At 43.2% G+C, this 15,198-nt stretch overlaps 1 protein-coding gene across 15 annotated transcripts in view; it reads right to left on the reverse strand.

Annotated features, from left to right (window-relative positions):
* Nucleotides 1–15,198, reverse strand: part of PHKA2 (phosphorylase kinase regulatory subunit alpha 2) — a 91,800-nt gene that overhangs the window by 60,378 nt on the left and 16,224 nt on the right. For all 15 annotated transcript variants that reach the window (XR_008675653.2, XR_010132471.1, XM_055376690.2 and 12 more), the window contains exon 2: nt 861–1,019. Coding sequence is in view for 13 of the 15 variants with exons in the window: in XM_055376690.2 (XP_055232665.1) it covers nt 861–1,019 (159 nt within the window). In the remaining 2 variants the exon portion in view is untranslated. The remainder of the gene's footprint in view (nt 1–860; nt 1,020–15,198) is intronic.

Below are 15,198 nucleotides of genomic sequence, written 5' to 3' on the forward strand. Positions count from 1 at the left end.
CAAAATTAAAGGGTGAACATAAATTAATAAGATTGCTTCCTGGAATGGTTCAAATTAGAAACGTATTTTTAAGGGAAGTTTCAAAAATATTTTAAGCAGTGGCAATAATGTTTGGATAAATATCCTTCCAGTGTGACTACTCTGAAGAGTACATGCTTTGGAATGTGAAGCTGTGGTGAGGTGACTTTTAAAAAACATATCAGTTTATGATGATGTCTTGTGTATAAATATGTACAAAATGGATAAAGTACATGTGAAAGAAATGTAACTAATTATACAAATTGACACTTTGGGGTTAGAAATGTGGATGCAGCCAGGTGCGGTGGCTCACGCCTGCAATTCCAGCACTTTGGGAGGCTGAGGTGGGCAGATCACTTGAGGCCAGGAGTTCGAAACCAGCCTGGCCAACATGGTAAAACCCTGTCTCTACTAAAAATACAAAATTAGCTGGGTGTGGTGGCAGTCGCCTGTAATCCCAGCTACTCAGGAGGCTGAGGCAGGACAATCACTTGAAACCGGGAGGCGGAGGTTGCAGTGAGCTGAGGTCGCGCCACTGCACTCCAGCCTGGGTGACAGAGTGAGACTCCATCTCAAAAAAAAAAGAAATGTGGTTGCTTTCATTTTCTATTTGGTGTGATTTTGGATGTTGTCATTGTTTTATGGGGGAATCTCCAAACTCAAACAGAAAGACCAATGTGAGGTTGAGACCATCTAAGTACCTCCCCAAAATATTCTATAGCAGAAATAGAGGAGAGGCCTGCACCCAAACAGTTCTGCACACACAGCTACTTCTCTGTGGGTTTTTCAGTTCAAGGAGACGGTGGCTGAGCAGCCGAGATACAGCCGTCAGTCACTATTACCTGCTCCAGCTCGTAGGCCTTGGCCTTGTCCTCATCGCGGTCTGCATTCTTACGGTAGGCCATGCCCAGGCCCCACACGGCCAGGATACTGTAGATGTTATCCCGCACCCAGGCATCCTTCTGCTCATGGCTGGCTGACAGCAGCCCCGTGACGGGATTCTATTAGAGAAGAGACACAAAATGGCTCAGTGCCATCCTTCATGCAGTCCCTGGGTAACAGATGCTTGTCCTAACAGGGTAGATGAGGACCGGGACCTGGAGCAGGGAGACCAAAGTTCCAGTCCTTGCTCTGCCACTAACAGTGTGATCTTGGGTGAGACATCACATGCCTTCTCAGCACCTTAGTTTCCTCACTTGTATAATGAAGATATGTGACTAGAAAATCTCTCAGGAACATTCCAGCTCTTATGTTCTTTTGCTTTCAGATGAGACCACACTGTTGTAAGTGGTAAAACAGAAGAAACAGCAAACAGGAAAAGACTGCAAGGCTTTCACAAAGCTGCATATTGCAGACCTTAGGTCTTCTTCAGTCTTCATGTGTCCACACTAATAGGTAAAGCATTGAACCTGTTAGCAAGAAACCTGGAGGCAGGGCCCCACTCCGCTCTCTAGCTCTGTGTGCCCAGGGAAGCCACTTTCCCTCTCTGGGCGATCCAGATACTTCATGCGCCTAAACAGAAGATGCCAAGCAAGAGGACATCTGGGAGTCCTATTTAGCTATGATATCATGGGTATTTAAAAGGGCAACTGAGTCACTAAAAAGCCAGACCTTGCCACAAAAAATTATACACAAATGTTCATAGCAGCATTATTCACAAAAGCCAAAAAGTGGAAATAAGCCAAATACTCATCAACTGATAAATGGATAAACGAAATGCAGTCTATACAAACAATGAAACATTATTTGGCAGAAAAAGGAAGTATGGATGCATGCTACAACAGGGATGGACCTTGAAGACATCACCCTAAGTGAAAGAAGCCAGATGCCAAAGGTTACATAGTGTGTGAGTCCATTTGTATGAAAAGTCTAGAAAAGGCAAAGCTATAGAGACATAAAGTAGATTAGTGGTTGACTGGGCTGGGAGTAGAGGTAGAATCTGGAAGTCAGTGGCTGCTAGTAGTTTTTTTTTTTTTTTTTTGGTGATGAAAATGCTCGAAAATTGATTGTGGTGATGAATGCACAAATCTGTGAATATACTAAAAACCATCCAGTTGTACAGCTTAAATAGGTGAATTGTATGGTAAGTAAATAAAGCTATTAATTTTTTAAAAGCCAGTCCCAATAAACTCTGCCTAGAAATCAGATTAAAGAGTCACATAATGATAAAGCCTCTGTTGACATTTCCTGAAAATTTGTACATATCTAATAAAATGTATCATAACAATCAGAACCTTGTAAGCTTAAAAAAAATTACATTACTGTAAAGGGCACCATATTATTTACAAGAGAGCTCATGAAAAAACTGCACTGGGTACTTTCATAGTGATACTGCCAATATTAAGAAAAAAACAATGGCATGGTTTCACATGTTCCCACCTAAGGAATTAAATATTTGACTTTCTCCTCTAACAAATCTATGCCCTCTATCAAAACATTTAAAACTCAACTGATATTACCCACAGGGGCAATGGCATTCTATATATTGACATGGTTCTACGGCCAACAACTATGAATCACTGATGTTAAAGTCAACCAGAATTGAAACCTAGGAATGAGTGAAAGTACAAATCTTATTCCAATAGTGGACTACTGGTATTCTTTTTAAATAACGTATAACATAAGCATTTTGGCTGGGTACGGTGGCTCACGCCTGTAATCTAAGCACTTTGGGAGGCTGAGGCGTGTGGATCACTTGAGGACAGGAGTTCGAGACTAGCCTGGCCAACATGGTGAAACCCCATCTCTACTAAAAATACAAAAATTAGCTGGGTGTGGTGGTGCGCGCCTATAGTCCCAGCTACTCGGGAGGCTGAGACAGGAGAATCACTTGAACCCAAGAGGCAGAGATTGCAGTGAGCCAAGATTGTGCCACTGCACTCCAGCCTGGGTGACAGAGTGAGAGTTTGTCTCAAAAACAACAACAACGACATAAGCATCTTTATCTGTTCTGAGGTCTGTTGGGTAAGCCGGGGACAGGGAAACATCAGGAGACCCAGAGTAAGAACTCAACCCATTCCTTGTGTGCCCATCAACCATGAGTCTACTAAAACAAACAACCTTCTGGTGACACAGCAGTGATCGCTTACACATAGTGCCAAGTGTGGTTTGGATTATGAAATATCCCTGTCCTGTTAACTGAAAGTCATCTATCTTACTCTTTAGACACTGCTTAACTGTTGGAGTAGATTAGTTCATCCTCACCCAAAGCTATACTGTCTGTCCCCCTCATTCAACTACAGAGAAGCAGTCTGAATGTTTCAGGGGATTCTCACATTCAGAACCATACACATACATGTCGTGTAAAATTAGGGTGTTACTGCACTCAGCAATAGGAATATTTACTTTTTGACTTGCTTCTCTCGTTAAGTCTATAAAAACCAGTGCATTGTGTTGGAAGAAGATGGGGGTGGTTCCATTTTGATGTGATTCATATAAACTGAAACGACCACAGATTGGCAGATACTCTGCCACTTCTGCTCTGCTGTCCTTTTTTTCTTTCTTTTTTTTGAGACGGAGTCTCACTCTTCTCACCCAGGCTGGAGTGCAATGGCGTGATCTCAGCTCACTGCAACCTCTGCCTCCTGGGTTCAAGCAATTCTCCTGCCACAGCCTCCCAAGTAGCTGGGATTACAGATGCCTGCCACCACACCTAGCTAATTTTCTGTATTTTTAGTAGAGACGGAGTTTCACCATGTTAGTCAGGCTGGTCTCGAGCTCCTGACCTCAGATGATTTTCCGGCCTCGGCCTCCCAAAGTGCTGGGATTACAGGCAAGAGCCACCGCACCCAGCCACTGCTTTCCCTTCTAATAGGGATGACCCAGTGGTTTTGTCTTTGAGTCATTCCCTTGCCTGGAGATGGACTATGCTGCCATATCTGTACTCTCACTTACTGATGCTTATGAACCACCTGAACAGGTCCATCTCTTTGGAGCTCTGGAGTCTTTACTTTAAGTATGGCAATGGAGGAGGGAGAAAAAGGCTGCCCTGTCTGATGCCATTCTGCAAGCTAAACATAAACACAGGCAAATGCAGACCACAGGAGGATGGTGGGGAGATTGGTCCAAGCCAAGCCTATGGTTTCAGATGTTATCATTTTAACCATATGTTGCTTTCCAATCTTTGAAAAACACTATTTAGCTATATCTGCACCCACACAGAGCATTGTAGAAATACGTAACCATAAGCAGATAGATGTATCTTTTTCAGTTGTCTTTCTTCCTTCTCTTTTTTGCTTGGTTCCCTCCTCCCCTCATGTCAGCAATTCCACACGCTCCATATAACAGCCTCATATATACATTTTTTCCTATGTGTTACTAAAACCAGATTATACATATATATATATATATAATTGTACCCCTTAAATAGGTGAAGTATATATACATATATATAATTATATATAAATTCCTGTTCATGCACAGGTTTTCTTTTTGAAGGTGGGGGTCACTGTTGTTTTGTTTTCTTTTGAGATGGAGTTTCGCTCTTGTCACCCAGGTTGGAGTGCAATGGTGTGATCTCGACTCACTGCAACCTCTGCCTCCCGGGTTCAAGCAATTCTCCTGCCTCAGCCTCCAGAGTAGCTCGGATTACAGGTGCATGACACCATGCCTGGCTAATTTTTGCATTTTTAGTAGAGACAGGGTTTCATCATGTTGGTCAGGCTGGTCTCGAACTCCTGACCTCAGGTGATCTGCCCACCTCGGCCTCCCAAACTGCTGGGATTACAGGCGTGAGCCACCGTGCCCGGCCAGGGTCACTGTTTTTAACGAGCGGGATGGTGGGATCATATGATACACACTGCTGCACCCTGCATTTCTCTTTCAACAGGACCTGTGAGGTCTCTCCATGTCATCTGGCATAATTCAAATTCATGAGCTTTAGAGGCTGCATCATATTCCATAGAAGATACCTGTAATAATGGGTATTCATTTGTTTTCTGGGATTTTTTTTTAAATTTGGCAATACAAGGACTATAATAAATATCCTTATATATTCAACAGTGCTTTTATTTCCATGGAATAGAATCCCAAAAATGGGACTGCTGGGTTGGCATATTATATGTGTATACACTTTAAATTTTCATAACTATTCGCTATCTCTGCCATAAGTTATCAATAGTTTTAATTTTTTGTCAGTCTGATGGATGTAAAGTGATATCTCATCACCATTTTTATTTTAAAAATTTTTATTTCCCTGACTACCAGAGTCAATTTAACCATCCAGTCATTCTTGTCTGGGAGGGAGGGTGGGCCACTGGATTTGCTCTTCTGTGAGCTGATTAAGTTTCAGTTTCTTTTGTGTGTGTGTGTGTGTGTGTGTGTGTGTGTGTGTGTGTGTGTGTGCGTGTGTGTGATGGAGTCTCACTCTGTCACCCAGGCTGGAGTGCAGTGGTGCAATCTCGGCTCACTGAAACCTCTGTCTCGGGGATTCAAGCGATTCTCCTGCCTCAGTCACTCGAGTAGCTGGGATTACAGGCACATGCCACCACACCCAGCTAATTTTTGTACTTTTAGTAGAGACAGGGTTTTCCCCTGTTGGTCAGGCTGGTCTTGAACTCCTGACCTCAAGTGATCCACCCGACTTGGCCTCCCAAAGTGCTGGGATTATAGGCATGAGCCACCACACCTGGCCTAGTTTCTTTTTAACCAGGTACTATTTCACCATTTCTACCTACAAAGAAAGACAACCTTCCACGTATTGTGTTTAAGAGCAGGCTAGAATCAAACTGCCGTGTTCAAAGCTCTCCTATCATCCAGCTGTGACCTTGAGCAAATGACTTCGGTGTCCACCTGTCAAATGGGGATTATAACAATGTGTACACCTCATAGGGTTATTTGTGAAGATTAAGTGAATTAATTCGTATCAAGCTTTTTGGACTCTGTCTGACACACATAACTGCTCAATAATTGCGATGTTTAATATTATTCACCTGTTTGAACGGCTTTCATTAGCATTATTTCTTCTTCATATAATTACAATAATTTCAGGAAGTCAGATGATGTAGCTAGGGGAGGAATCTGCAAGTGAGTTCGATGTAACCATCATTTTTATTAGAAAAAAACACCAAAGTTTGGGGTGCCCTCTTTTATCATTACTATAAACATTACTGGTGAAGATATTTTATCACATTGACATTTTTGAAACAAAAAACCTGGCCACTCTGTCCTCTCCACACCCAGGTCTTGCCTTTCCCCTTCAAGTTTAGCCCTGAATTTTGCTCATTCATATAAATGTTCTCTGTTTACTTTGCTAAACTCTCTGTATACTTTGCCTGAAAAAAATCATGACTAAATTAATATCAGGGGCAAATTCTGTAATAATATCCACTCTCCCACTCTCCCACCTATATCAGGTGACCTGATGTAGAGTCATGAAGGACAGGAAATGGGGCAGATCTCTAGATATGGCAACTCAGAGGATAGCTAAGAATCATAAGCAGTAGGTATTACAAGCCGGTCTTAGTGGAGATAGCCCGAACCTGCACTGACAGTTAGCATCCCTGCCTCAGAAGAACCTGCCAATGATATCCTTAAACTCTATGAGAAGGAGCCACAGAGACAGAGGAGCCTAATAGAAACTGAGTTTCATCAAAAGCAAGGGGCCAAGAGCTGAACAGCTTGTCCTTTATCTCCAGCCACTTGTTCACCTCTCTTACCTTCTCCACCTCTTCTGGGTTTCTAATCTAGGAAAAGTGCCCTTGTTGGCTCCTGTTGATGAAAAATAAAGGGCAGGCCCCTACGACCTAGAATGGATTGGGCCCAGAGCTTGGCCCCTATAGTCTGGTAACAAACAACATTAACATCTCAGTGGCTTATTACAACAAACGTTTGCTTCTTGTCCATGCCTTGTGTCCACCCCTGGCCGGCTGTGGTTCTGCTCTGTGTTATCTTCCCTCTAGAAACCAGGCTACTCAAGCAACTTGTATCTAAAGCACTGACTGTTATGATGCCATTCTCATATTTGCTATAAGGAAATATCTGAGACTGGGTAATTTATAAGAAAAGAGGTTTAGTTGGCTCATGGTTCTGTGGGCTGTACAGGAAGCATGGGGCATCTGCTTCTGGGGAGGTCTCAGGGAGCTTTTATTCACGGTGGAAGGCAAAACGGAAGCAGGCACTTCACATGGTGACAGCAGAAGCAAGAGGGAGATGGGGAAGGCGCCACATACTTTTAAACTACCAAATCTCGGGAGAACTCACTATTGCAAGGATGGCACCAAGGGGTGCTAAACCATTTCTCACAAATACTAAACCATTCATAAGAAATCCATCTGCATGATCCAATCACCTCCCACCAGGCTCCACCTCCAAAACTGGGGATTACATTTCAACATGAGATTTGGTCAGGGACAAACATCCAAACTATATCACTGCCCATTCTGTGCACAGGAGAAGAAAGACACAGCGAACCATGAGGGTCAGTTCATCATGAAGATAAAACAATCTTAGACGTGTATGAACCTAACAAGAGGTAAAGGAATAAACACATAGATGGACAGAACAGAACAGAGTCTAGAAATAGATCCACATGAATAGGGCAAACTGATTTTTGACAAAGATCTAAAGACAATCCAAGAAAGGACAGTCTTTTTAGCAGTGTTGGGACAAGTGGACATACACATGCAAGAAAAAGAACCTCAATCTCAATTCCACAGCTGTAGACCAGTTTGAAGAATACTACCATCTCAACCATATTGAGTCTTCTGATCCATGGACATGGGATGTCTTTCTGGCACAATCTGAAACATGGTTTTCATACTACAAGATTCCTAAAGGCAAAGTCTATCTTTTTTGTTTACCACTCTAGCCCAAGGTCCTGGCCTAGTTAGGTACCTAATAAATAAATAAATGAATATATAATAAATCACTATATTTTTACTGATTTACAGTCTGAAATATCTTTTCAAAGGTATTTAAAAGTATAGACATTCTCTGTCTATATATATTTGTATTATACATAGCTAATACAAGTAAATTTACCACTTAAGAATGCTCATTTTGGCTGGGTGCAGTGGCTCACGCCTATAATCCCAGCACTTTGGGAGGCCGAGGCGGGTGGATCATGAGGTCAGGAGTTTGCGACCAGCCTGACCAACATGGTGAAACCATGTCTGTACTAAAAATGCAAAAATTAGCCAGGCATGGTGGTGCACGCCTGTAATCCCAGCTACTCAGGAGGCTGAGGCAGGATAATTACTTGAACCCGGGAGGCGGAGGTTGCAGTGAGCTGAGACGGTGCCACACTGCACTCCAGCCCGGGTAACAGCACAAGACTCCATCTCAAAAAAAAAAAAAAAAAAAAAAGCTCATTTTATTATTATGCATGTCCTTCTGTTTAGCCTTTCTTTAGGAAACTCAAAAGAAATAAATCAGATATACACAACATGAACCTTGAGAATGACTCAAGCAGAAGCTAAAGCCTCATTTTCGCTTTAAAAGTAGAAAAGTGGACAAAACAGGGGAGCTGCTTCAAGTATAGGAAATGGCTCATTGCTCAACTCAGAGCTGAGATGGGTGAAATAGAGAACAGTAATGTCACAGGACGGAGGTGAAGTTTAAGGAGGCAGAAGTTAGGGTAGTGAATTTCAGTGGGAGTCAGGGTGCAGTGGTGGAAGCTGACCAGAGAATACAGGATACATGACTCCCTAGGGTGGTGTGTGTGTAATTTAAAAACGCAGATTCAACATTATAATTTTGTATTGTAAAATGAAAAACAAAAAACTAAAGTCTTCATCACATAAGCTTGAGAAACAACACTTAAACAATCTTCTTGACTGGTGGCAATACAAAGATGATGATTCTCCAAGCAAGCAGGGGATGCGTTAGATTTTAACAACAGAAGAAGGCAGAGATGTTGAAATAGTAACATACACTGCTCCTTTGTGGGTGCGTGCATGGGCACGGAGGGGCAGGTAAGGACTGCAAAATGGATGCTGAGCCAATACTGGAACAGCAGAATGCCAAGGACTTGGACAATAGATTGAAACAAACTAAACGGCATTCAACAAGGATTTGTTCGTTGGGCTCACATGTTTCATAGATTTTTGCTGAACTAATTTTATTAGCCATCACTCCCACATTTGAATTGACTCAGCTCCCTTTACACATACACCCCCACCCCTGGGATCCCAATAAATCTTTAAACAGAGCTTCTTCTCTCTTTGCCAAATCACCTTCCACACCAGCAGCCACTCTGTGACCCAGCCACAGCTTGCCCAACACTTAGGTACAAGAAAATTCATGAAGCCAGTCTACTAAACCCATCTTATACCACAGTCAAACAAACAAACAAACAAAATTCAACTGGATGATACTGACTGCAAATTTTAACAGCACCCTACCAACAGTGTGTGAGTACCACGTACCAGAAAGCCAATGCTGTGTTAACAGAAGTATTGTTTTCGGAACAAGGGAAATAAGAGCCTCACCGAACGCCAGCCTGGCAGAGTACATCTAGTGTACTCTGTTACCACCAAACACCATGTTTTAAAAGAGACATTCACTACCTAGAGCATAGCCAGAGGAGGGTGATTAGGGCAATGAAAAAGCTAAAAGCCACATATTATGGGAAGGAGGAAGAACAGAGGTGTTAAGGGGAGGCTTCAAAGAGCTGAAAGGTTGTCCTCTCCAAGAGGGATTCAATTTTTCCCTTTACTGAACTCTTCCGATTTCAACTTAGGGTGTCCCCTTGGGCCCTTCGTTTCTTCCCTGTCCTGATGGAAATGTTGTTGCTTCTGCCTGTCCAGCTCCTGTCTCCTCCCTTTCTAGTAGTGGCCTATAATTTCCCCTGCTCTGCCCAGTGTGGCTCTGGTGGGGCTTACTTTGGTCCTGGCCCAGCTGCAGGGAAGGATATGTGGTCCAGGCCTGGCCAATCTGGGCACGGTTGAGAGATGGGCAGACAACCCAAGTTGGACCACCTGAGAGCCACGCTAAGTCAGTCAGGACTTTCGCTGGAGCCACTACAGGAAAAGCTTGCTTTCTGTGGAGGCTGCCACTCTAGAAGACTATCACTTGCAGCTCCCAGGGATACCTCTGTCACTACCTGGGACAAGCCTACCAGAGAATAAAGCCCACTCAGAGTCAAACAGGGCACTGTAAAGAGACACACCATATTTGATGACTTGAGCTCCTGGATCCAGACATGCCTGAATCTAGGCCAATCCCCTGGACTTTTCAGTTATTTGAGCAATAAATTCTCTCTTGTGCTTAAGGCTGTTTGAGGTGAGTTTCTGTCATTTACAACTGAAAGAATCCTGACAAATACAACCATGAATGCTTATATGGCCATGATGAACTAGACACCATAAAACATGTGTTTGGTGCTATTAAAGACATGGAAGAGTGAGGCAATACCAGGCAAAAGACATATGCCTGATGGTAGCAGCAAACTACTTATATCTAACAGTTTGCAATTCAATTTCTAGCTGGACGGCACAGAGATGAATGTTGTCATCTACCCACCAGAAATAACACAAAGTACCAATTCCCTTTTTCCCCTACCCGTGTCCCACAGGAAAATTGAAAGAGCTCCTCACTGATCTCCTTGCTTCTGGTATTGGTTCCTTCCAATCCACCCCTGAAAGGGTGGTCACAGAAAGACCACCCTTTCTGTGCCTCTAGGTCACAGAAAGACCACCCTTTCTGTGCCTCTAGGTCACAGAAAGACCACCCTTTCTGTGCCTCTAGGTCACAGACCTAGAATTCGAAGATTTCTGCACTCCTCAGAATTCTCCAGTGCCTACAAGATAAAATCTAAATCCCTTTGATTGCCATCCAAGGCTCATGTGTTGGCTCTTCCCCTCACATCCAGCCTGATCACCTGATCACCTGACACTCCCTCCTCAGCCCCCAAGAAAACCTGAATTAGTGTTTCCTGCACACACTCTGCTCTGGCACTTCCGGGCCTGTGCACATGCTTGCTCCTCCCTCTGCCTGTAAAGCCCTCCTGGCAAACTGTTCTCCTGTGGGAGCTCCCTCCTCTGCAAAGCCTTCCCTGATCTCCCAGGCCTTTGGTTCCCTTTCCTTCACTCCATGGGACAGAGGTCAGAGGCCTCAGACCAACCCTACCCTTGGTCTTTTTTCCTTTGGATTAAGAATCGCTAAGTGCATATCCCCACCTTGCTCAGTTTCGAGGGAAGAAAGTATTGTTCAATTATTCAAATAAAATACGCACAAGAGACCAGGATAAATGTTGAAAAGACATGATTTCTTACCACCACTCTCCGTTGGTAAAGCAAAAAATAGAAAGTGAAAAATCCTGTTACAATAATGCCAACAACTGGTTAAATTCACTTGTACCAGAATTCTGTTCTAGCTACTGCCTTTTGAAATATTAAAGAGGAGTGGGGAAGAGCAATGCTTTACACTTGAGATGTGTTCTAAAGGAGGAATTATAATAGCATTTATTTTAAAATGATTGCATCTACAATTGAGACTACTGATTGTATAAGTAACGGTTTCTTTTTAAGTTAGTTTAAAAGATAGATTTTGTACAATTTGGTAGGTAAACCTCAGGTGGCTTGGAGAATAATCTTTAAACCATAAGCTCTAATATGCCTCATGCTTTACTTAAAGGGATCACAGGTGTGTAATTCTCACTTTCAAATGATGTATTTTTGTCTAAATTGCTGCTTATTCGATTTTCCCCTCTGGGTTTACAAACAATGCACAAGCTGCAAGCTGTCCTGGTCCGAGGTATTTGCACCATCTGATATGATGAATGATGGCCTATAGGGAAATAAACTGGGTTAGAAGCCAAGCATTGCAGGCATCCACTTGGTGCAGCTTCGTTCCAGATCCCCACGCTCATCTTAAAACTTTCGAAACTCACACAAACCGCTCTGGGCTCTTTAGCTACAATCAAACGTGTAAATGACTTTACCACTCTCCTAGGAGACTTTAATTCTTTGCCTGTCTCACTAATTCGTGTAGTAAGGAGGGAGGATTACTGAGATGTAAGTCCCGAGCCTGGTGTTGTGGAAACCTACAGAACACATTCAGCTCAGGGGGGCTGTCAGTTCCCTCTTGCCGATACCTGAAATGTTAGGTACTGGTGGATTACTGGGTGCTGCGCTAGTCAACTTTCAGCTGAACAGGGGTATTGCAGATGTCATTATTTGATATTTTCAATTATAAGCGTGACTTTTATTCCAAATGTTTCAGGTCGGGGTTTGGGTTTGGAGCATGAAGACACCACATGTCACTCTACAGTAGGGCTCTTAACCTGGGGCCTCCAGAGGATCTGCTACGAGTCCATGAATCGCCTTTCTGGGGTGTGTGTGGGGGGTGCACATTGTGGACAGGGACACGGAAGGCTACGAGACTCCTGAAATTTTTGTGCGAGCGTTTTTTCTAAGGAGAGCATTGGATATTCAGCCTCTATCAAATTCTCAAATGGATCTGTAACCCATTTGATTAAGAACCACTTCTCTAGATGTATTTTATGAACATTAATTATGTTCTCCCTACCCATTGTGAGACAGATGTGGTATTTATTTCACTAGTTAACAGTGATGTTCAAATATAAGCGACAAGGAACAATATGGCAGAACTAAGTTTAGTGGAATATTTAAATAAATAGCCTTTTAAAGTTTCACTATTTTAACACATAAAGTAAGGAGAATGCAACTTTGATATTCACAGCAATCTGGTGTATCTAAGCTATTCATCTCCACTTATCTGGCCTGGCCCAAGACACAGTGCTTACACAGGGCTGTCAGCTCACGAGAAGAATTGACCTTGAAAAAGGTCCCCTCAACTCTCTTGGTGGGGGCTCTTTTGTTTTTTTTTTTTTTTTGAGATGGAGTCTTGCTCTGTCACCGAGGCTGAAGTGCATTGGCGCAATCTCGGCTCACTGCAACCTCCACCTACTGGATTCAAGCAATTCTCCTGCCTCAGCCTCCAGAGTAGCTGGGATTACAGGTGTGCGACACCACACTCGGCTAATTTTTTTTTGTATTTTTAGTAGAGACAGGGTTTCACCATGTTGGCCAGGCTGGTCTTGAGCTCCTGACCTCAAGTGATCCCCCCGCCTTGGCCTCCCAAAGTGCTGAGATTACAGGCGTGAGCCACCATGTCTGGCCGGTTGGGGTTCTTTAACTGTAAAAGGCAACTAAGTGATCTGACTAGATCTTTTTGATCCCTGCAAAGCTTGAAACAATTCCAAATCTCTCCCTTGTGTGAGTTATTGCAGTCCTTGATTTGTAAATGGAGGATTCGAGCACTTTTTTTCTATGAATTACTCAAATGTTTTCATCTGACACTAAATTATTTAAACGCTGTCCAGAAAAGAGCAAAAGCCTTCCTCCTGGCTGTCCCCAAAAAGAGCTGAAGTAGGAGGTGCAGAAGGCGGGGCCCTGGGTTATCCCAGGAGGGGGAAAATGTTATCTATGGAGTGATCCCTTTAACACAAAGACCAGACAACCACCTGTCAGCCAGTCCCTGTCTAACTAGGCACTAAGAATGTCACCTCTGCCCCAATTGGACCCAGTGCTGCCCGAAATGCTGGAGCTGGTCCCTGGAGAAGGGCACTTTGGCTTCAGTGGGGAGAAGTACAGGGAAGGGACTGACTGGATGCAGGAAAAAGACGGGAGGGGAAGCTACTGCAGGAGGAGGGACAGCGAGGCTGGTGGCTCAGACAAGAATGGTGGTGGTGACAGAGGAACAGAGGCAGCAGGTGGGCTTGAGGAATGTTTAGGGTGTAAAATCAACAGGGCTTGGTGATGGATTGGATATAGGTGGGAGAGGGGAAAAAACTGGCCAAAAAGACTCCTAGGCTGCCGACTGGGTGGTGGTGCCAGACTTGTTGGCAAAGATCCTGGGTTTGCTGGAAGGAATGAGAAACTGGGGGTGGCTTTCTCTCATTTTCTCCCGGGGTCACTCTTGACAGAGAGGCAAAGTTTTCAAGTCAGTGGAGCCTGTTACTAAGCACTGAGCAGGACCCCACTGGTGGCGAGTGAGGGGAGACTGGCAGCTGCTGGCTTGGCTGCAGCCGGCTCACAGAGGCTGGCCAGTCACAGGAGGGACTCTGCATTTTGTTCTAGGAGTTACGAACACTATGGGAAGGCTGCAAGAGGAAAGTAGTGTAGTCTGGTGCCTGATGGAAGATCATGTACTACTTTGGAGAGGAGAGTCTGAAAGTGGAAGCAGGGAATGAATTAGGAGACAAGAGGGGTGGTCCAGTCAAGAGATGACGGTGGCTTCGATGAGGGTGGTGACAATGAATACAGACAGAAGTGGGTGGAGCTGAGATGTGTTTCGGTGGTCTCTATCCATTAGAAAATTCTCCCCACTCAAGGTGGGGAATTTCCTTCCATTCTAGGAGGAATCAAAGCTGACTCCTACACTATGTTTAATATAGCCTTATTTAAAAAAAAAAAAAAAGCCTCAAACATATAGGGAAGCAAAGAGAAAGCAATATAGCCCATATCCATATAACCATCACTCAGATCCAACAAATGAAAGCATTCTGCTGTAACTGTGCCAGTCTTTCCTTTATTAAAAGAAGAAAGAAGAAGTTAAAGATCAAGTTGAAGCCTTCCTTGTGGTCTTCCCTAATGGTTCACAAACTTCCCAGCAGTTCTCAAACTTTTTGGTCTCACGACCCCTTTACACTTAAAAATTACTGGAGACCCCCTAAGAGCTTTTGTTTATATGCATTCTAGCTACTCATATTTACCATACTGGAAATTAAAACTGAAAAAATTTAAAATATTTACTAATTCGTTAACAAAAACCTACCGCATGTCAACATAAGTAAAATTTTTGTATAATTTCAAAACAAAACATCAAAAAAAATTTTCAGGCCGGGTGCAGTGGCTCACACCTGTAATCCCAGCACTTTGGAAGGCTGAGGCAGGAGGCTCACTTGAGGCCAGGAGTTTGAGACCAGCCTTGGCAAAATAGCGAGATCTTGTCTCTACAAAAAATTAAAAAAATTTTTTTTCAAAACAAAAAAGTAACAAGAAGAATGGCAGTGATTAACATTTTAAAAAATCTCTTTAATGTCTGGCTTAATAGAAGATAGCTATATTCTCATATATGCTTCTGTATTCACTTTGTGGCAACGTTATTTCAGTTGAAGTATATGAAGAAAATCCAGCTTCACACAGATATGCAGGGAGAACTATTTTAAGTCTTTTTGGATAATTAAGAATATTATTTGATACAATCAAAACTCAA

The sequence above is a fragment of the Gorilla gorilla genome, chromosome X (genome assembly GCF_029281585.2).
Source record: "Gorilla gorilla gorilla isolate KB3781 chromosome X, NHGRI_mGorGor1-v2.1_pri, whole genome shotgun sequence".
Lineage (NCBI taxonomy): Eukaryota > Metazoa > Chordata > Mammalia > Primates > Hominidae > Gorilla > Gorilla gorilla.